The 23,283-nt window shown below is 38.5% G+C and overlaps 1 protein-coding gene across 2 annotated transcripts; it reads left to right on the top strand.

Annotated features, from left to right (window-relative positions):
- Nucleotides 1-11: 11 nt before the first annotated feature.
- On the top strand, nt 12-22,330 carry KLF5 (KLF transcription factor 5). 2 transcript variants are annotated; one of them, XM_065581123.1, is made up of 5 exons: nt 224-594; nt 2,757-3,627; nt 4,874-4,933; nt 12,947-13,035; nt 20,380-22,330. In XM_065581123.1, the coding sequence occupies exons 1-5, from the start codon at nt 412-414 to the stop codon at nt 20,443-20,445; spliced, it is 1,269 nt and encodes a 422-aa protein (XP_065437195.1). In that variant the 5' UTR covers nt 224-411; the 3' UTR covers nt 20,446-22,330. The 2 variants fall into 2 exon arrangements, with proteins under 2 accessions (XP_008176787.1, XP_065437195.1); XM_008178565.4 differs by lacking the exon at nt 12,947-13,035 and having other exon boundaries at nt 12-594.
- Nucleotides 22,331-23,283: the final 953 nt, after the last annotated feature.

Genomic DNA, 23,283 nt, shown 5'->3' with positions numbered 1-23,283 from the left:
CCCGGGCTCCTGGGCACAACACCTAAAACGTGCAGAGCGCCTTGACTCCACAGGCCCCCGCCCCCTGGCTGGCTCCGGCTGTCAGGAGCGGGGTACACGCTCCCGGCCCCAGGGAGGCGGGAAGAGGGCGGGCAGCTCGCTTCCCATAGGCAGCCCGGCCCCGCAGGGCCAGCCCCCTTGTGCCTGGCCAGGGTGGGGTCGGCTGAAATAGAGGCGGGCATGTGTCAGTAGTAGAGCTACCCCGGGCCAGGTAGAGCGGCGGGAGGCTACGCTGAAGACAGTGGAGTTGTTGCCGGGATTGTAGGCTGGGGTGCGAGTGCTAAGGCAGTGATCCCCTCGCCCCAGGCTGGTCCCCGTGCAGTGGCAGCAGGGGGAGGTTGCGCGCCCGCTCCGGAGGGATCCCACTCGGCCATGGCCACTCGGGTGCTGCCCATGAGCGCCCGCCTGGGTCCCATGCAGCAGCCCGACGAGCCGGTGTTCGCTCAGCTCAAGCCCGTGCTGGGCGCCCGGGAGGCGGCGATGTTCACGGGGGAGGATCTGAAGCAGCAACAGCCGGGCGGCGGGGCCAGGATCCCGGCGGAGGAGATGGTGCAGGTAAGGAAGGAGAAGCCGCTTGGGCTGGTCCCATTTCTGGCCGTGCACCTAGACGCTGGGGCTGGGGCCCGGCGCAGCCCGCACGGGCAGCGCTCACTGGGTGGGGCAGTGTCGGGGGAATCAGGGCGGCGCCCGGCAGCGGGGAGCCAGCGCGAGGCGGGGAGCCCCACCTGGGAGGGGGTAGAAGGGAGTGGGGCTGGGGCCCGAAGTCCCCGCTTGTCCCCCTCGCTCCGCCCTGCGTTGGGATGCGGCTGGTCCGCGTCTTCCCGGCTCCACTGCGCCTCCAAGTGAGTAGCCGCTCTGCTCCCCCTCCTGCGGGCGGGGACCCAGCCAGGCGCTGCCGGGATACACCGGCCAGGGAGCTACTAGAAATCGAGGGGTGTCCGGATCGGGGACTCGAACTTCCCAACCGCTCAAGGCGGATTCGAGCGGGCAGGGGCCGAGCTGTCCCGCGAGAGTGTTGAAAGCTACAGCTGCTGCCTTTGCACTTGCCCAGCAGCAGAATTAGCGCAGCCGCCTGTCTCTCTCGCCCACGCACGGTCATGTTAGACTGGGGCGGGGGGGAAGACTTGTCGGGACTTTCTGCGCGTCCCAGAAAACTGTTTGGCAACAGATCCACAGGCAAACAGCTGGAAGAGCTAAAATCAGCCAGCGCCAACCGCAACCTGATTTTAGCTCAGGAACGGGCTTCGTTTGAGGCTATTTCCAGCCCTTGATTCTTTCATTGAATAGTTTCGTGTGCGGTTTATTATAGTGAGTAGCCTTGTGTGGCACAGGTGGCATTGTATAAACGGAGCAGACAAGCCTGTGAGATCCTGAGCAGCGTGACAAACCTCTGCAGAGGCACCTTCCAAAGTGAATTTATAAGGGGGGCCCTGCACTGGGATCTCAGTCGGAGTCACTGAGTCGCTATCTCCAATGTAACTAAGATTAAGGAAGAATTCTCCTCCCGAGAATTGATAAGCAAGGCAATGAATATTAGTGGGACATATTTCAGTCTCTGTGGCTCAGCGATATCTTTTCAAAGAATACATGTTTCTGCCTTCAAAGCAAGCTGGCCTTGGCTTGTAAACAAGGGCTGGAAAAAGTAGCCTGGCACGTTAAGGACAGGTCTAGCTCACTACACACACAAAACGCTTGTCTTTGGTTTTTTGTTTTTTCTTTTTCTTTGAGACAGGCTCTTGAAATACACTTTTAAGTAGACTTTCTGTTTGTCAGCAGCTTTCTGTTTTTAGGGGTGCTAAAGGGATTTGGTATGACTGGACTTTTTACAGGGTAAGGGGGAATGTAGCATTTGCCCATTGGAGAGTACATGATAAATGTTTTACTGATGACTGTACCAGTAATGTATCAGGCTTTCGCCACCCACGGATTCCCTACTACCACTGCACTAAGGGACTGATTTCATTGTAGAAATTAAAGATTTTTAGAGTGTGACCATGAATAGAAACATGGTTATCACATTCTTAACAAATTATAGACTCTGTAGATTTAAAAACATTGTTCATCCAGTCCAAAGGACTCTTTACATCAAATATATAGTAACTTAAAGTCACGGTCCTGCCTCCTTGTTATTCTATATTGTTTATAAGTTTACACCTGTTTTAGGTTTTATTTCCAGTAGATAACTTTCTTTTATGTTCTAAATCTGTTCTGAAGTATGAATACATATTTGAAATGTTAGCCTTCAAACAGTCAGATGAGGGCATGGTTTTTACAGTTAACAATTCAAAGAGAAGTGTGTGAACTTCCTGTAAAAGAATGTCAATACACTTCTTAGAATAATGGTGAAATAGTAGAGTACAGGAATTGTAGAAATGAATTAGATGATTTTTTGTGTGTGTTGCATTATCCTATTGCAAATATTATGATACACTTCAAAATATTTTTACTCTTGTTCTGCATAAACATTGTTCAGCTGATTTTTTTTCTTGGAGTTGTTGATTAGCATATCAGTTATAAAAGGCAGGGTTGTTTTACTATGTCTCATTATTCTGACTAAAACTTCCCCTGTGGAAGAGATGGGGTTTGTTTAGCTCTTCTAGTAAAACAGTACTCGTAAGAGATTATTATTATTATTTATTATTTTCATTCTTTATGTCCTGTCTTGTCTATGGTTTGTTAACAAATCATGTGGATTATATGTTTTTGTTTTTATTTAGACAAGATGTGAAATGGAGAAATATCTGGCACCTCAGCTTCCACCAGTTCCTGTCATCCCTGAACATAAAAAATACAGAAGAGACAGTGCCTCAGTTGTAGACCAGTTCTTCACTGACAGTGAAGGGTTGCCTTATAGTATCAACATGAATGTCTTCTTTCCTGACATTACTCATCTGAGAACTGGCCTATACAAATCCCAGAGACCATGTGTAACCCACATCAAGACAGAACCAGTTACCATCTTCAGTCATCAGAGTGAAACTACTGCCCCTACCCCCACCCCCACTCAGGCTCTCCCAGAGTTTACCAGCATCTTCAGCTCTCACCAAACTCCCGACGTGAACAACATTTTCATCAAGCAGGAGCTTCCTACTCCAGATATTCATCTTTCTCTCACACCCCAGCAGGGCCAGTTATATCAGCTCTTGAGTTCACCGGATTTAGATATGCCCAATTCTACTACTCAGGCGGCAGTAATGGACTCTCTTAACAATGTTTCCATGTCATCAGCCATGGCAGGCCTTAACACTCTCTCCTCGGCTATTCCACAGACTACAATGAAACAATTCCAGGGTATCCCCCAATGCACATACACAATGCCAAATCAGTTTCTTCAGCCACAGGCCACTTACTTCCCTCCTTCACCCCCAAGTTCAGAGCCCGGAAGTCCCGATAGACAAGCAGAAATGCTACAAAATTTAACCCCTCCTCCATCCTATGCTGCGACTATAGCTTCCAAGCTGGCAATCCAAAATCCAAATTTACCGGTGGCCATGCCATTAAATTCACAGAACATCCAGACAGTCAGATACAATAGAAGGAGTAACCCAGACCTGGAGAAGAGACGTATCCACTACTGTGATTATCCTGGTAAGCAATCTATCCTAATGGAGAATAAATCACTCAAATGTTTTCTTTAATCTTGCAAAAAAGCAGACATTGATGATCACAATACGGGTGGAAATGACGGTCTTTGATGGTGGTCCAGCTACAATGAGACCCAAATCAACTTTTCTTCTTCTCCAAAGCCTTATTGTTCTGTGCCGTCTTTTCTTACAATTTTTAAATAATTGTCACCCACTTTTCTTGAAGATAATACATCAGTTCTTACTGTTTTTAAATACATATATGTGGATCCCTGTATCACAAAACTTATAGCTCTGGGGAAAAAATGTTACTGGGAAGGCTAACATCGAACAATTTTGATATCTGGCTCATACTTTGTTGTAGCAAACTTCTTCAATGTGCAATGGGCCAGATGCTCAACAGGTGTAAATTGGCATATTGAAGTCCATTGACATGGACATAGGGCCCTATCCTTTGTCCAGCTTACAGTAGTTATCATATTGATATGAACAGATAATTCAGTGTGTACACTTGTTCCTTGGTTGTCAACTATAATTGTCTTTAAAAATTGTCCAACCTCCCCCCAAAACCCCAAATATGTACCCCTCCTGAAGTCCATCCATTTTATATGCTAGACTAAAGGATGAATCTAGCAGCAAATGTTAATCATTCATTAATGAAATATGTGATCCCAAATATAAAATGTCAACACTGTGCTGAACAGAAACTAGTTTCCTCTCAAATATAATACAGGGTATAGTATCTTGAATGTAGTAAATGTTATAATACAACAAATGCTGAATTAAAAAAAAATTCAGTGTAGAACTATGGTAAATAACAGTGATATTGAGTAATACCCTGGAAAAATCAGACAGAGTCCTTTAGGAACATTTAAAAAATAAAGTTCATCAGTGACATTCATATATCATTGAGTAACAGGTGTGGCTTCTTCATGTAGCAGATGTAATTTAAATGTGAACTCTCAGTTCTATTTAGATTGTAGCAGCTATCCTTTTGTATAACATCATAAGTAATTAAGGATACCAGAATCTTAAGTATTGCTTTTTCTTTTGATTATGTAAAGCAACCCCTTCATAAGAACTTTCTGTAGTAAATCATGTGAAACTTCAAATGATTGTGCTGCCACAAGGTAGTAAGTTTTTAAATGTTTTCGGAATAGTGTGAGTGAGTGACTTTATAAAAAAAACCTAGAGAATTACAATCTCCTTGCTGATGTGCTTTCTCTTTTTCCCTCCACTGTTTTTTTTAGGCTGCACAAAAGTTTATACAAAGTCTTCCCACTTAAAAGCTCACCTGAGAACTCATACTGGTATGTACTTTCCTTGTTCATTCCTTGGTTATGAATCTTTTAAACAAAGCAAACATGTTTGATTTGTCATATTTTCTTTCTTTGATTTTGCAGAATGGGCTAGGTTCAAGTAGATCAGTGTCTTTCAAACTTTTTTACTGGCGGCCCCTTTCACATACTGTGACCCCTCTTATAAATTAAAACCACTTTTAAATATATTTAACACCATTATAAATGCTGGAGGCAAAGCAGGGTTTGAGGTGGAGGTTGACTGCTCATGACCCCCCATGTAATAACCTCGCAACCCCCTGAGGGGTCCTGACCCCCAGTCTGAGAACCCCTGAAGTAGATAGTTCAGTTAAATCAACCAACTTTGTCAATAAAAGTTGAAGTTACCCATTTATTTTTAAGACATTTTTGTTTAGTTATGTTGAATTCCTTATAGTAATTTTTTTTTTTAAAGAACTGAAAACAAGCAAAATATTCCCTTTGAAACCCTCAATTTTTCTCTAAAACGCTTTTTTTAAAGGAAAAATTATTTTGATGGGGGGGGGGGGGGGAAATCCAACATGTCTTGAATTAAGCACAATAAATATATGATTATTTCTGTTTATTTAATTAAACAAACTCTCATTTCTTTTGGCTTTTGTACTTTAAATACTAGTGCTGACAGAACTATTTAGATTTTTCTCCTCAGATTTCTGTATCGCTCCAAAATTCTTCTCCATTTGCTTTTTCTCTAGCATTAAACTTGCATGTTTAAAAACCAAATAGATTTTTTTAAAATAAAGTATTTGGTTTTTATTTCTTGGTGAAGAGAGTTACTAAAATGGTAAGAAAATTAAAAACAGGGTTGAGGTGTGAAACCTATTTATTCGTACCATAGACCAAATCCTGTCTGAAGCTACATGCATGCAATCTCAGTTAATGGACCTGCATAGGTATAAATTGAAGAGTGAATTTTGGTTCACTGACTCCAGTGTGAGCTAAGGGTTCTCTTCTCTACTTGACATGCATGGGTGTTATAAAAACGTATTGGAAAGAGAGTGGAACCATTCTGTCCTGACCATAGCTCAGTTTAGATACATGTTTGTTAAATTAGGTGTCTGACATCACAAGAGAACTGTTTTAACAGTTCAGGATAATTCTTGTGCAGGGGACTTGGTTACAAAATTGTTTTTGCAATTTAACTGAACCTTTGAAATGAAAATTGTGAGGTTTTTCAAAGAAACCTAGACTAAGAAGCCACTATCTTCTTTAAATCTAGTTGCGGTATCTGTACTCCAATATGAAATACTTACACATGGGTGTGTGATCCTCAAATCAGAGTAACTTATGGTTCTACTTAAAGCAAAATGCTTACTGTAGTAGGCCTGTCAACATTAAATTTGTACTGTGTGAATAACATGGTTTCATCTTAGTTAAAAGCAAAAGTCAAAACGAAAGTTAACATGAGCAATGATCTAACACAATGTATTTCCTCTCTATGGAAAAAGACCTTGTATTCAACAGTTACTATGAGTGGATTGTTGGATTACTGTAAAGAAACTGAATATCTCCAGGCTAAATGTTACTATGGAAATCCAGTTTTCATAAATGAAGCAGTTATCTGTATTACAGCCACAGTAAAAATGAAAAGCAACTTTGCAAAGGTCAGTGCTCTCCACTAGCAATAGACTAAACAAGAATATTGTTACAAACATTTTGTGATACATATAATCACTCATTACTAGCTAGCTTAATGAGAGTAATTTAATTTTTAATGAGGATGTAAACTTGACTAATATAATAGAATGCAACATGCATCTTACTTTACAGATTATTTAGTAAGGAAAGAGTGGGTGCCACTGCCCTATTACATTTAAACCAACATTAGATTGAAAATATGTAACTTGTTATTATACAGTGACTGTAGGAACAGACCAAAAGATAAAGCTTAAAATGTAATTTTACCAAGTAATTGTAAAAATGAAAATCACTCTTAAAATTTTCGGAAGTATGCGTAATTATTTTCATATCTTCAAATAGTACTGATAATTTTAGAATTCTTAATAAACATATTAATGTACATATAGAGAAATATTTACCAAAGTTGTGATCACTAGTACCTATTGCTATGGATGAGTAAAGGTTAATGTTGCTTTCCACTTTTTTACCTGTAGACATTTGACCTCAGCAGTGTGGCTAAGTGTACAAAGGTCAGGGAAGCTGATCTATTCATAGAAACAAGAATGCTGCTTCAGATAAAATCTCTAGTGAATTTAAGTAAGCCTTTAATACAAAGGGTCTTCTAGGGAGGGGAATGAAGGGATAAATTGTCCAAAGAGTTAAAATACAAACAGGTTAGTCCATTTCCTGTTACCTACCTTTTATTGTAGAGTATGAATAAGTTTGACACTTTCTCAATATCCATTTGAAAACCCAAGTTTTTTAAATTAAACCATCCTTGTGTGCAAAGGGTCTGAACACAAGCACACCATTTGATATTTCCAGTGCTGTATGAATGAATGAACTGAAAGATTAAGGGCTAAATTCTGCCTTGGTAAAAGTGGACGTAACCTCAGGGAACTCCATGGAGATATACTAATACTAAGTGCCCAATTCTCCCAGAAGTCAATGGGAATTTTCCCTTTGACTTCAAAAGGGAAGTATCAGCCCCATTGGGCTAAATTTGGCTATGCATATGAGTTTTGAGTTTGTCTGTATAAATTCCACCCTTTCTTTGTGCGCCCCCTTAAACCAACTGGATTTATGCAGCGCTATTAAACTTTTCTCTTTTAATCTTAAAAATACCTGTACTTTTATGGAGTAATTACCTTCAAAGTTTAAATTTAATAGGTGAGTCTCACCTAATCCAGTTTAATAAAGTTTTGTGTGATATTCTTTCAAATCCCTTAGGGGTGTAGCAGGCCTGTTTATCTGGCTAAACCCGTTCTTTAGTAATCATGGACCACTGAAGTTGTTTTCTCTTTATTCTTAGTTTCTTGACAATACCTTTTAAATTGGCTGCAATCTCTCTCTTCCCAAACAGCCTCCACCCTCTTCAGCAATCTGTCATTTTAAAATCAAAAGTGCCTGCAGCAAAGTTTGTCTGCCATTAAAGTCAAAACAGACCTTATGCTTTTCCTTTGTATTGGAAAATCTCAGCCTTTCACAGTATTTATTTAGGAGTCTCTCCCTCCTGAATGGCTTTCAATGAGTTTAATAGACATTCTTTGAGAACAAATTTAAGGGAAATGTTATTTCTGAAAGACAGAATGTGAGCCATAGTCTGTTTCCTCATTCAAATATGAACTAATTGGCAGGTTCATAAGTCACATTTAAATAAGGTCATAAGAAATGGCTGAGAGTTGAAAGTTTTCCCCCTTATATTTTTCTTCTTAAAGGGTAGGTCAAATCCAGCCCTGGTTGAAGTAGGTAAAGCTCCCTTCATTTTATTGGAGTTGTTCCAGGGACCTGTTTTTTTTATTTAAACAAAAAAACTTTAATCCTTTAGGTGAAAATTGTGTTCCAAAATCAAGTTACTGTGTTTGTTGCAGTTCCTGAAATAGGTATTTCTCTAAAGCTAGTTACTTCAGTTGTTTTAAAATTATGGAGGGAATTCTGACTGTTGATAAGCTGGTAGCCTCAAAATTGAACACAGGCAAACAGCTGCTGTTGCCAAGTTACAAAGGTACAGAATGTATTTTTGTATCCTTCTCTGAATGATTTTGGATCAGGTGTCAAGTTCTCTTAGGTAACGTCTTAAAAGCACTACAGTGCATTATTTTACTAGCATGGATTAGCATTTGATCCTCCATCTTTAACTGATTAAAATGAGTATGTGCTAGTGTACGTGTAGGAGCATCTTTCAGTATAGATGGGTTTCTTCAATCTCTTTATATTAGGGATTTTTCTTCTAAAATACATTGACCTATTGGTCATAGGACAAGTTTAGTTTCATAACTTGTATTGTGCAACCAGCATATAATGTGTTTAAAATAAACAAAAAAACCCCGGATCTATTATAGGCTACACTCTAGTAAAATTAGTTGTTCATGCTAGTGCCTTAAGGTATGTGCCCAACTTGAAAAACTTGTCAAATGTCAAAGAAAAGCAGATAATTGTGCATTATAAATACACCCTATTAACTTTCTTTCATGTTGCTTGAACATACTTCAACAGCTCCCCCATTAACAACTCTATGTTTCCCCACCTTCTTTTTTTTCCCTCCCCCTCCTACCGCGCCCCCCCCCCCCGGTTGTACTGATATGCTTATCTTTTTAAACACTGAGGTCTGAGTTCTCACCTGTAACAGTGCACTACAGTTGTAGACTCCAGTGCTTCATTTCTCTGAGCAGCTGCAAGTTTCAGAGATGTATTCTCTTCTATTTAGAGGAAACGCCATCATTGTTTTGTACACATCAGGGTACACACACCGAGGATGTTTTTTCAGCTGCATATTGGTTTTCTATACACTGTCTTTGTACAAGCATGTTCTCTGATCACGTGATGGGTTTGCCATTAATAGAGAGATGAAATAGTTTTGCAGTTAATGTTAGAAACTATCTATAGATCTAGCTTGTATGTGGCGATGGGAAGTGAAAGCCTAGATACCTCAAGAGAAATGGCATTCCTTAAATGAGATCAAGTCAAAATACTTCAACATCCTTAGTTATGTCAAATGTTTATATAGGCTTGGGACAACTGTTAACTTATTCAATGCCTCAAGATGTTAAACTTGCTTTTAATATATGGCTTCATGTCAGTAGATCCAAAATTGGACTGTGATGGTCAGTCATAGTCAGAACCAGTGGTGGACAACAGGCTTTGAACAGCCCATAGGAATCTATATCTTCCATTTACCAGAGCTATACATGTCTGTGTATATTTGACTTGGTACTGTTTATAAAAACACAAATGGTGCTGTTGAACTGTGGGGAAATCGTGGAGGTGTACATTTAGTCAAAAGTGTGTGTATGTGAGAGAGACAGTCACTTGTTAATATTTTGATATTAATTTCAAATATTACTTTTGAGTCTCTTGCTTTTGTCCTTCAGTCTTTGCTTTTTCCCTGCTTTACTCTACTTCCCCCCTTTGTTTTTTTCTTTCATCATTTTAATCTTTCTTTAATGTTTAGTGATTGACATTTTCTTCCCTCCACTCCCACCTTTCCTATTTCTTTCTCTTCCTCCTTTCCCAAGTATCCTTTTCTATCTTATCTATATCCCTCCCTCTGCAAAACATGCCCAGCTCTCCTGCCTTTCCCCAGATACATTCACAAAAAGGGTTGCAAGAGGCCTGACAGGAGGGTCACAACTGCCAGTGGCTTTATTGCCTTCCCGTTAGAGGGGCCAGTTTTGTTTTTCCTCCACTTCAGCTTAGGCAGGTCAAGGATTTTGTCACAGAGAAGGCTAGTAAGAGGGAGCAGGGCATTAGTTGGAAATCTTCTTTCCTTCTCCCCACTCAAGGGGAAGGGGCTTATGAGGTTCAGCCTTCCAAGACACAGTGAGCATTATGATAGGCATTCAGCTTGCTCTGCTTGATCTTAGAAACAAAGACAATGAAGAATGTAGGAGGACTGGGTGCTGGCGCCTTCCCCAAAAGTGACTTGTATGGGCCTCATCACTTTAGTTATGAAGCACCTCACAGGAAGTACATTGCATTTCACAGCATCCCTGTGAGGTAGAGAAGTGCTATTGTCCATATTTTACAGATGGGAAATTGAGGCACAGAGCAAAAGAGTGACAAGCCCAAGGTCACACAGGAAGTCTGTGACTGAGTTTGGCATTGAACCCAAATCTTTTGTGCCTTAACCCACAATACTGTCCTACCAATATGCTGATTTCATTTGTAACATCTTGGAAAGTAGCACCCTGGATGCATTGGAGCCACAGAGCAGGAGAGGCTAATCTCAGTCATTAATACTCCTTATGTGCTTGACTCTTGTAATTATCAGCACAATGGTTTTTCAAAGAAAATGACTTAAAATGTGTGAAATATGTTAATTCTTATCATGGAGATCTTTTGGGGCCTGCCTCTTGGAAATGGCAGTAAAAAGTTTTTATTCGTATACTTTACAGGGAAAGATTTGGTTTTTACCTATTAGAGATTACACATTCAGGTTGATTTTATGTAAACCGTTGTCAGTAATAGACTAGAATAATGAAAAGAGGAGCGAAGTTAAAATACTGTCGACAAAGTGATCAGCAGATGTTAAGGCAGAAATAACTTGCTCAAAAGAACAGTTAGGTAATAGTGGAGAGTAATTGGTTATCTTTTTATATAAGAGTTTTGCATAAATCCATTAGTTGCTTGTGGGAGCAATGGAAAAGCATCACCATCCAGTGAAAACCAGAGTTTTGGGGAAAGTAACATGTTTTTCAAACTCTTCATTGAATGACTGTAGGCCATGAGGATTAATTGATTTGGTTATTTATCTCCAATTATGGCTTTAGTGAAATATGTTTTACCATATTGTGCTTTTTTGAGGCAAAGTCTTACCAACAGGCCTGACTCTTATTATAGTTCTGGGTCATTCAGTCATATCAATCTCTCACTGTCCAGGCACAACTTAATACAAATTAATTCAAGGAAGTGTCAGGTGAAGAGCAGTCATGTTAGTTTTTTTGATTTTTAAAGTCCAACAATTTCTCTTCTTGATTAAAAGCCTAAAATGTCTCTCTCTAAGCACGAAAGCTTAAAAACGGTTGTTTCTGTCAATTGCTCCCTGAGAGGATTAAACTTCATTTCCAGGATATTTGATTCCTGATAAGGCAACTGTTGACCTAAGAGACTAGCTTTAAATATAGTTCATTTTGAGACTGACCAACACATGCTAATACAGTCCAAGATTCACAGCAATTACCAGTGATTAAAACTTTCCATTATTTGATTAGACATTCCATATTGTAATTTAATGTCTGAGCTTGACTTGGACAATTGAATCTCCTCTAGTTCCATGGAATATATTCTGGGGTGAATGTTGTTGGTTGTTTACTAGTTGACATGAACCTCCCATTGGTGAAAGATTAGAAACATTTAAGTAATGTCCTAGTTTAGTCTGAGTATCTTGGTAGCAGCATTCCTGTCCTGTCAGACTGCATTATTTATATTCAGTGATCTCCAACAACTCTGATTAAGGACATATTAAAACCTTTCATTTGGCAAGTATACAGTACTTTGCCTTCAGTTAAAGAAGGCTTTAACTTATTGCTTTGGTAATTTTTATTTTGTTTTTATTTTTTATATACATATAGTTGGTGGAGCTCTTAAGGATTATAGTATATACTTTATTACATTTCATTAAGGGGAACCTCTTACCCTACAAGTGCCAGAACTGTAGGTGTAAAAACTCCAAAGCAGTTCTGGCAGCCATACATGCATGAGGAAACCCTCTTCTCCCATATGTGACATGTAAATACACACACATAGCAGATGGCATGGATTTATTATAAATCAACTTTTTAAAAATTAGCATTCCCTGCCTTTTTGTTTGCATATATTCTTGAGGAGAGACCACCTCTGCTATAACAGAATGTTATACTGGAGAGAAAATAAACAACTTCACAAGCCAGTCAAGATTCCTCAGTAATCCTAGAGCTGCATGAGACAACACTTAACAAAATAAGTGCTTCAGAGCATTGGGGAATTCTGAATGTTTATTGGCTGATGAGGAGATAATGTCTTCTCCATGTCTGTAGTCCCAAAAAGAATGAAAACTAGGATTTGGTGATTAACATTTTTGACGGGCATATCCACCTTCTTCAGTTACCTAATACTAATGTTTTCTTGTCTCTACACATTTGTGGTAGAAGGAGATCAAAATATTGGTTAATTAACCAGTAATTGGATCTCCCTCTCCTGTCCGCAAGACTAATGCTTCCTGTCATATGTCTCTAAAATATTGTATTTATCTGATACAATACTTTGATTAACACCTTTTCAAGTAGTGTTTTATACTGCACATTAAAAGGAAACTTAAAGTGCGTGTGTGTGTATATGTTTTGTATCTGGTAAATTGTCAAGGCTGGAAACCTGTGCTATATTCCATAGGTGAGCTGGGATACACACAAATACACCAGCAACTACTTCTAGTCCAGTCAGAGAGGAAGGGGGAATATTCTACAGAAAAGTTATTTCAGGTAAACTTGAAAAAGATTAGCTCTAACCTTTCTGTCAAGTTACAGGCCTCAACATATCTGTTAACTAAAGCAAACTGGCTCTAGAGGTGGAAGGATATGAAAACTAGTATCCTAGAAAAGTTCTAAAACACTCCCACAATCTAGTTTCTCTTAAAATTAATGAGTAACTAGGTCATTTTATTGTTTTACTGCTGTTTTTCCTTGAACATACTTAATATATTGTTTATCCATTGTCCCCTCCCCCACCATTCTGTCTTGTCTGAAACTAGCTTGGAGCAGGACCCAGGATAAAGTCCTGGCCTCCTTTTGAAGTCACTGGGAGTCTTTAATGGGGTCAAGATTTCACCTTAGGTACCTCACAGTACAGATGAGAGGACATACCACACTTTTGGGAATTGTCACATATAAATAATGGACAATCCTTTGACCAGTATAATTCATTCATAATGTTGTTCCAAATATGTGGTGTTAAGTCACTTATACCACATCATTGTGTGCTCTGCATGCAACAAAACACAGGACAGTGGGGTAACATTTCAGACCCTCCTCGCCCCGATAGTCTTACTTCATGTACACTTGTAGGCTACAGCCAAAATTTTCAAACTTGATTACCTAAAGTTAAGCTGTGTGGTTTGGTGTGTGGTGTTTTAATTTTATTTTCTTCCCCAAAGGTACTCAGCACTAGAACTGGTTGGGAACTTTTTGATTAATTGGTTTTTGTCAAAAAATCTCATTTGTTGAAACCAAAACTGTTTGCAAAACAGGATCTAGTTGGATTTCCCCAACTTGAAAAAATGTGGGGGGTAGGAGGGGAAGAATTGAAATTGTCAATGTTTTGTTTTTGACATTTTCTATATGAAAATTTCAAATTTTCCAGTTTGAAATGACCTTTTGTTTGGAAACTTAAGCTAATTGGATTTTAAAAAAAATCCTTTTAAACTTTTCAAAGTCAACATTTGAAATGAAATGTTTTGAAATTATCAAAACAAATGTTTCAATTGACTTGAAATGGGATTTCAGGCAGAGAAAGGGAATTAGTTTTTCTGTTTATGAATGATTTTGACTTTTCATTCCAATTCAGTGGGGAAGAAAATGTTCTAACTCTCGAAAATGTGTGTGAGACGAGAACCATTTTCCACCCAACTCTACTCAGTGTCCACAGTTCAAGTGGAAACTAACAACAGTTATTGAATGCTCAGTGTCTTGGGAAAATATGAATTAAGTTACCTGACTGTAAGGAGCAAAGTGAAAAACTGTAATTTTTAGCTTTATTTTTAAAGATAACCCCAGCTATATAAATAACTCGTTGATTAAATAGTCACTAATTTTATTTATTTTTTTTAAACAGAAGCATATTTTTCTTGTATTGTTACTGGGAAATTCATTAATTATTTGGGGCTTTTTAAATGGTATTTTGCTGAAAATGATTTTAATGGAGCAGGGCTTCTCCTCTCCCACTGGTGACTGAACTCCTACCACCTCTCCCACTGGTGACTGAATAACATCCAGGTGGCATCTACAGCAGTTGCTTACGTGGTGAAGTAGTATTAGGATAATATTTAATGTATTTTTAGTTTTATTTTAATGTGATTTAGCATCTTAAATTAAGGAGGGCCACCTCCATGTGACCAGACAGCTCTGTGCAGTGACGAGCAAGGGCTTTGTTGGCCAAAGTTTGGGAACCACTTGGGCAATGGGGGAGGGTTAGTGAAGTAACAGAGAAGGCTTGCCTACTCAGTAGCATTCCTCCTATAGACATCAAAGGCTCCTTTTGACATCTCTCTAACCTTTACACCATTAATATTTGCTTTAAAGACAAGTGAGTTACAAGAAAGTTTTCAAGTTACATTTTCCTTATCACTTGCTAAGTGCTTTCTCCTAAAGCAATTCCAAACTAGTTTAGTGTTCAACAAAGTTTTTTAAACACTTGCACTAAAGTTTTACAAGGTTGTTTCGCATGCTATACAAATACATTTATTTATTTATTTTATTTAGCTAGAATGGATACATATTAACAGTTGAGGAACTTAAAATACATTTTGTGATGTGAAAGCCTAACAAAATACTTAAAATCCATGATACTGGAAAGAGATGATGCAAAAATCCAATTAAATGTATGAAACCTCTATCCTGTTGAAATATAATTCAACAGAAAGCAGTTCTGTTTCCCAGAAGAGCTGTGTATAATATTTCTGGCTTTGGAAGAAAGGCCTGGAGTGTGCTATTTGGCTAGAACTCGGTACCAGCTTCCTCCATGGTGTTTTACTTGAACAGTGTTGACATTTTAACAAATCCCATGGAAGCTCCCCTGAAGTGGAGGAGTTAGCCTTTTTTTTTTTTTTTTTTTTTTTATACAGTGAAATATTTGTTTGATACAGTGATCATGTTCCAGTAACTGAACTACAGTACATCAGTATTTGATGACCAATGGCGTTCTATAGGATGTTAAACCAAGAAGTTCTAAACTGCTGGAGGAAACCAAATATTTCTGAAACTGTACAGCTACTGTATTTCACACAATTGTTAAAGTAAACAAATCTTGCATTACTATGTAGCTAACAAAAATAGTGGATAAAGCATTCAATGTTCCTTGGCTTTATTCTTTTTTTTTTTTTAACAGATTCCTCTGTTCATTAAATTCAGTATAGCAAAGAACAAGAATGACCTTTTTTTAAAAAGGTCAATCTTGAAGCATAATTTTTTATTTTTTTTTATATATATATATATATATATATATATATATATATATATATATATATATATATATATATATATATATATATATATAAAATGCTTATTTTTTTTTTCCCTTGCCACAGGAACTTAAATCAAATTCTTCCCACTAAATATGACACAAACATGTGTATGGGTTGGGAAAGCTGAAACAGTACCGGGGCTAGTTGTTCTTTTGCTCTTCTTTTTAAACAAGTTTTTAATCTCTATCTTCACTTGCCTCTCCCTCCCCACGCCCAAAAGAAAAACATTTCAAATTGATTCCCTTCAAGAACTTTCCAACAGAAACTATCATCACAAACATAGATTATTATTTTTTTCTTTCAGTATTTCACCTCTTGGATTTCTCCAAAATAAGCTGGGCCTTTATACTGGAGCTAAAAATACATTATTATTATTATTATTATTTTTTAGTTCTCCGTTCCCACACTGCTAGCCCTAGTAGGGGTGAAGGGCAGTGTTATGGCTTTAATTTCTAGTACATAAAAGTAGTAATGTTCAAAACAAACTGCGTGAGGTGCTTATGAAATGCCAACAGACCCTGGTCATTTGGCATGCAGGCTCGAACTGGGGACCTGTGTAGCTTAATGCATGAGCTGCTACAGCATGAGATGACAGCCTTAGCTAATAACCAGGGGCAGACTCATTTTATCTCTCTAAGAGATCTCACTGCCACTAGATGGGACACAACACCACAGCCAAGAGGTGCGTGGGTTACATTTACTCAGTCCCCTCCATGCATACCCTCAATGAAATTCTTCACAGATCAAGTTTGGAGAAGCCAGGGTGGGGCTATGACAGCATGGGGAGAAGCAGCAGCACATAGCTATCTAGGCTGCCATCTCCATAACCTGCTATATTATTATGAATCTTCCCACAGACTTGTGACATAAAATGGCATAATGAGCAGCAATTAGGGTAGGCACTGGGAACAGCTGATATTCCCCTGGAAATCTGAGGTGAAATTCAAGACCCGCTGAAGTCAATGAGAGGTGGTGTGTGTTTTTTTGTTTTTTGCTGTCAACATCAGCGGAATCAGGATTTCACAGCGATATTTAGTAACTTATGCCCAACCAGGCCACCTAAGTTACTGCTGTCCAGAATATTGGTAACTTATGCACTACAAGTCTGCATACTACTATTTCATCCCACCAGCTGTACATGTGGGTTTGGCTTTGGTGGTATGCACAGTAGGCACTAGCTACACAAGGCGGTTTTGTGGATGTGTTCAGTGTGCTGCAGTGCAGGAATGCATAAAACTCCTGATACCCCATCCCACCTCTGCAGGAATAGCTGCAGCATTGTAAACTGTGGCCACTTTTAAAACCAAGCCCACTTTGCCTGCTGGGAATTAGAGCTCGTTGACATTGAATTTTTTGATGAAAAATATAGTTGACATTTCAGTGGAGGGAAAATTAGGGGTGGGGGAGGGGAAAGAGGGACTGGCCAAAGGGTCATATCTGATTAAGGGAAAGAAACAGGAATTTTTCTTTAAATCAAAAGTTTCTCTTCTGTTTTCTGGCCAGCTGTTCTGTGTACATAGAACAGCTAGCAGGGTCCACACCTACCCCTTAAATTTCTTCCAACTGGTGGGGTCCTTCTGAATTTATTTTACCACCAAGTGGCAAGTAACATAGCTCTTAAAACTGAACTGAAAACAGAAGTGACTTGTGATATAAACATCAAATTTAGGAACTGTGGATAAATTTTTGCGTCTCCTTCACCCCACTCCCCCAAAATCTATGTAGATATCCACAGACTCCCTTCCAGCTAGTATAACTTTTTTCCCTTTTTTTTTTTTCCAAATCAGACCCATTCCACCCCCAAAACAAAACTAACTCTAAAAAAATACTCAAATAATGGGTCCTTCCCAATGAGGTGTCTCCCATTCCTTCCTCCTCTCTCTGCTGCTACCTGGGGCAAGGTTGGAACAACTGAGGTGCTGAGTACAAGAAGGCAGCCTTTAATACAAGACTATAGTAAAAGAACACATGTATCTACCAGAGAGCCACATTATCTACGCTGCTATTTGGTTTTTAAAAAATTAGTCATAAGCAAAATAAAACATCTGTTTAAAAAGCATTTGAAGTCAGATCCCAAAAAACTTTATAATGATGTTCTTAAAGAAAGCACATCTGCTGTTGGGTTCCACAAAAGAGGTATACTTATGTTTCTGTTTTACCACAAAGCAGACCTACAAGTGGCCTCTTCTTCTGTGTCCATGTCATGTGCAATTTAATGTTCTAAAGACTGCATTAATAACCGTGGAGCAAGTTATAGGAAGACCCAGTTTAGATATTGGAAGGATGGTTACTGTACTTCAAGAGATCCTGTACTGGACTTCTGCCATTATACCTCTAGGATTCTAATACATTAACTCAACGGGCTTTTCCAGTAATGGTAGTGCTTCACTTATCAGGTTTACACAATATCCTTGTTTTCATCTATAGTGTGTCTTGTCTGGGATATAGGTGCTATCACAAATGATGCCTTACCGTGTTCATTGGTCACAGTCATGCAGAGCAAATACTGAGCTATAACTGGTTGCAGCCTAAATCATCTTCCATTGGAATGGAATGGACATCAATAGAAAGCATCTCATTAGGTTCCTTGGAGCTGGATCAGGCCCTAAGTGTGCTTCTCTTAAAGAATGATACACTTCAAGGATGATAGTGATATCAATAAATCTTGGTTGTCTTGTGCACTAAGAAATTGCTGGGTTTTTTGATGTAGACTTCATTCAGTGTGAATGTGCTGCCAATGTGGAGTTACTTCCCATTCATGAAGATGGGGTAGTCTCTCCTTTTGCAGTAGGTGAAGAGTTGAGCATAAAAGGCATCATAAACTCTACAAGCAGGATGGATTTTTTAATTTTGATTGTTTTAAAAGGGATTTAGCTCTTCTGCTGTCAAGCAACAGAACCTTAACTTTTGCTGAATTCTTAATCTTCTGACATGGGGGGGGGTCTCACACGGTATTCTCTGGGCTGTTGATGGTGCAAAATGAGCTGTCTGGTCACATGGTGCTGGCTTTCTTCCTTGTTTCCACTTGCTGAACGTACATTAAAATACTTTCCAAGTAGCTATAGTTGGTTTGTGAGGATTGTTATTGGGTGTGAATGGGAGTGGAGAAGGTCCATGTGATCAAAACTAGGAGGAAGGTGATGCACAACATACTCTGGATGGGATTTTCCAAAGCACTTGGCACTGACCTAACTCTGCTCCCGTTTGTCAATGCAAGTTTTACCATTCACTTCAATGGGAGCACAGTTAAGTCAAAGCTGAGTGCTTTCATAAATTCCACCTTCTCTCTCTGTTAATATGTGGGTTACTTGTAACACTTAAAAAAAAAAAAAATAGAATTCAAGAGCCCTAATCTAAAGACACTTTGAAATGAATGTAGAGTAGTTCAGTGTATATCACTCTAGCAGTGATCCTATAAATAGGCAATCCTAGCTCTCCATTTATATAAAAAATATGTTTTGTCTGTCTTTTTAGGGTGACATTACATACATGACAGCTTCAAAGCAGATGAATGTTTTGTTGTTTAAATAACTGGTTCCCTGTTGTAGAGAAAGAAATCACCTTGACTTTCTGACTTGGTATTTCCCCAGTATTTCAACAAACATAACTACAATTATAACCTAAACAAATTAGAGGTGTGCTTAAAATGTCCCATTTTTAATCCTGAAATGGATTAATGCAAATACCTGAGGTAGTTTGGGCAACATGTTCTAATCTAGCTGCCTGAAGCTGGGCACTTCAATCTATATTAGGTGCATCTATAAATGTGATCAGATTTTTTTTTTCCAGAGGTGCTGTGCACTTTCCACATCCATGTAAGTTAATAGGAATAGCAGGGGCTTGGCACCTCTGAAAAATCTGGCCATGTAAGCACCTAATTCTAGACATCCAATTTTGAAAACTTGGGCCTGAGTCTTTTAGATGTTTTTTCTCTAGATACAGCTGTCCTGAGACAGAAGGCCACATGATTTTATTGCAGAATTATTAGTTGACCCTTTTAATTTTTTTTTTATTTTAGAAAATATTATCCCAGTTGTATTTGTTACATACTGCATAACCAATTCTGGTTTTACTTGCACATCAGAAGCTCTTAATCTCTATATTAGGTTACTATAAGATTATTTATTTCTCCACATTTAAACTAGGTCTTAAAAATATATTTCTTTAATGTATGGCTCTTGTAACTTTTTTTTATAATTTATATCTTAAGTCGGAGCAGATTGTAATATGATGCTCTCTACCGCCTCTCATTGTGGGGGTGTGTGTGTATTTTTCAATTCCATGTAATTATTTCTAGGTGTATATTTTTACTTTTGTAATAGGTATATAATTAGCTTATGTTTACAGGTCTCTGCAGTGGCATCTGTTTACCACAAATTTCAAGAACAAAATTCTTGTAGCAAAGATTAACTTGCGAGTATTAAATATATCTGCAAATTATCAGGAACCATGAGCACTCTTCTCCTCTTTTTGCCCCCCCCCCCTTTAAAGTGCAAACTATTGGCAGTTAGTATGAGTTCTCATTAATTGTTTTTCTTCTGTGGAGTCACAGCTAACCATCTGTTTCTGTGTGTTCCCAATGTTTTAGGGGAGAAGCCGTACAAATGCACATGGGATGGCTGTGACTGGAGATTTGCTCGCTCCGATGAGTTAACACGCCACTACAGGAAGCACACAGGGGCCAAACCTTTCCAGTGCGCTGTGTGCAATCGTAGCTTCTCTCGCTCTGACCACCTGGCTCTGCACATGAAGAGACATCAGAACTAAATGCTGGGTTCGACATGGAGGCTGTCTGTATCTATGCAATTTCCAAATGACTCTCAACATGTGGTTAGAATTAGTTTTAATTTTTGACTATTGACTATCCATAAAGTCTCCAAAGAAACTGGAAATGTATATTTTGTATATTTATGAGGAAACAGGGAAGACACTGTACCACAGTACCAGAGTGTTCAGTCATTTATTTTGTTTGCTCTGATCATGTATATGGCTTTAGTCAGCAGATTTCATCTCAAGTATTATGTCTCAGCACATTGCATCATTATAGATTATTTTCTTACGGTGTTTTGACCAAAGCACTGTCATTACTGTGGCAATGTTTAGTAAATGAATTAATGGGAGGGCATAGACGAATGAACACAGAGGACAAGCCATGAATTGTAGTCTGTCAGGTTTTTACTGGACATATTTAGTACTTGTGTGGTTTTTTTTTTTAATGTTGTCTTTCTGTGGAGATAAAATATATAGGAAAAATTCATAAACAGCCATAGAACAAAAAGTTTGTTCAGTATGTTGCATGTTTGCTATGACAACGATTTTGTAAATATGCAAATCAGCTTTTAAGGTTTATTACAAAAGTTTTTTAGGAATCCTCTGAATTTTCAGACGTACATTTGATAATATGGCACATTTTCAATTAAATTTATTTAAATACCTCTCAAAACTTTACCAACTTAGTTTCATTTTCTGAAGAAAAGTGAACTAGCCATTCAGACATTTTGTACCTGTTAAAATAAATATTATGCACTGAATATTCAAAACAGGATTGAGTTTTCAAAATGCTTAAAAGGGCAAAACATTTAGAATGAACTGCAAATGTTGAAAGCTTAAATAATGAGGATAGTTACAATATACAGAATGTTAAACCTCTTACTATAAGCTAAACTTAGTATCACTTTAAAAAGAAGGATTTAGGATGCAATTTTCATAGACTGACATGTTAAGCTGGTTTAGCACCAGTATGATCTAGTTTCGTGTGGATGTTGCATGTAATTTACCAGAAGGTAAAGGATACAGTAATTTTATTTAAAATTACAGTGCAGTTTAGTTAATCCACTGTTAACATTGACACACACCAGACAAAAGTCACTGCTGACATAAATAGATGCAACTGAAGTCAAAGGAGTTCTGCCCTTTTATGCCAACAGTGAACTTAGTCCACAGCGTTCTGTCTGGAAATAGGAAATGAAGGGCCAAAAAATGAGGTTACACTTTGTAGGACTTGGCCGAAATATCTACAACATAAAGGAAACAACCAATACACATATGCAATTCACAAACTGTGATTTCATTATGTCAACCAATAGGTGGAATAAACAACCAAAAAGCCAAAAAAGGGTCTCAAAGGAAAACATAGCTTTGTTAAAACTGTTGTTTGTCTTTTTATTTATTTTGTGGTATATGGTAGACATTTTTTAAGACCATTTTACATACACTTGATGATAAATTATAGTTTTTGTTTGTTATAGTTAGGAACATTGCTCTTAATTGTAAATAGTTGACAAATGATGTAAATAATTTTGTAAGGCTTCAAATGGTTTATACATGGAAACACATGCATAAATTGGTTACTGTTTTGCTTCTTTTTCCCTACTTCCCCCCCCCCCCCCCCCCACCGCTCCCCCTTATTTTTGTATTTGTGGCATTTCCTATGCAAATGATGGAGCAAACAGCTGTATAGTTGTAGAATGTTTTGAGAGAGAATGAAATGGTTTATATATAAAGACAATTTTTTGGAAAATAAAACAAAGTGCCTAAAATGAATGTGCCTGAGTGTTCTCTGTATAGCTCCTTACCAGTGACTTTGCATATTTGAAAATCAATAATAGAATTCTTAGAGGCAACACTGTACGTCTTTCATTGCAAGGACCATCATTTTCTGTTTGGAAAGTACCTAGCACTTCTTGGGCGCCACTACAATTAAAATAGTAAATATGAAGTGAGAAAAGCTAGCTTTATGGTGCTATTATTTTATTTACATCTGTTCTGCAGCTCTGTCACCTTATGTGAAAGGTATATACTATTATCCACTATCTTCTCTCCATTTCAGGATCTTTTCTATTGAAGGAGAGAGGCTTAGTCACTTTTAAAAATATATAAACAAATGTATACACGCAACTACTGGGTTACATCCATTTTCTGTGCTCCTGCAAACTTGAAGCAAACCAGTACTTCCTGGAAGGAACAGAAACTACAGTAGAGCTGACCCTGTAGAAGAATTTTACACTTACAGCACCTTGATGAAAAGATCTCAAATGACTCAATCCTCTCATACTATTCTATCCCATAGGGGTATTGTTATGTAGATTACAGATGAGCAAACTAAGACACAGCAGCTATGGAGTTCTTTCCAAGGTTATGGAAGGATGAGAAATTGAATCCTGACATCTAAGTCTTTGCTCCAATCACTAAAGACACAGCTACATTTGAGAGTTTACAGCGGCGCAGCTGTAGGCTCTTTAATGTAGCCACTCTAAGCCAATGGGGGAGAGCTTTCCCATCGGCTTACCTACTCCAGCCCCCATGAGCAGGAGATGCTCTCCCACCAACATAGCACTGTCCACATCAGCACTTATGTCAGTGTAATTTGTCGTTCAGGGGGGTGATTTATTCACACCCGTGAATGCCACCTGTAGTGTAGACTGAGGGCTTGTCTCCACTTACTGGGAGATTAATGCACAGCGATCGATCCACCTGGGGTTGATTTAGCGGG

This window comes from Chrysemys picta, chromosome 1 (genome assembly GCF_011386835.1).
Source record: "Chrysemys picta bellii isolate R12L10 chromosome 1, ASM1138683v2, whole genome shotgun sequence".
NCBI classification, from domain to species: domain Eukaryota; kingdom Metazoa; phylum Chordata; order Testudines; family Emydidae; genus Chrysemys; species Chrysemys picta.
The sequence above is the reverse complement of the archived record's forward strand: the minus strand, read 5'-3'. Positions and strand labels throughout refer to the sequence as shown.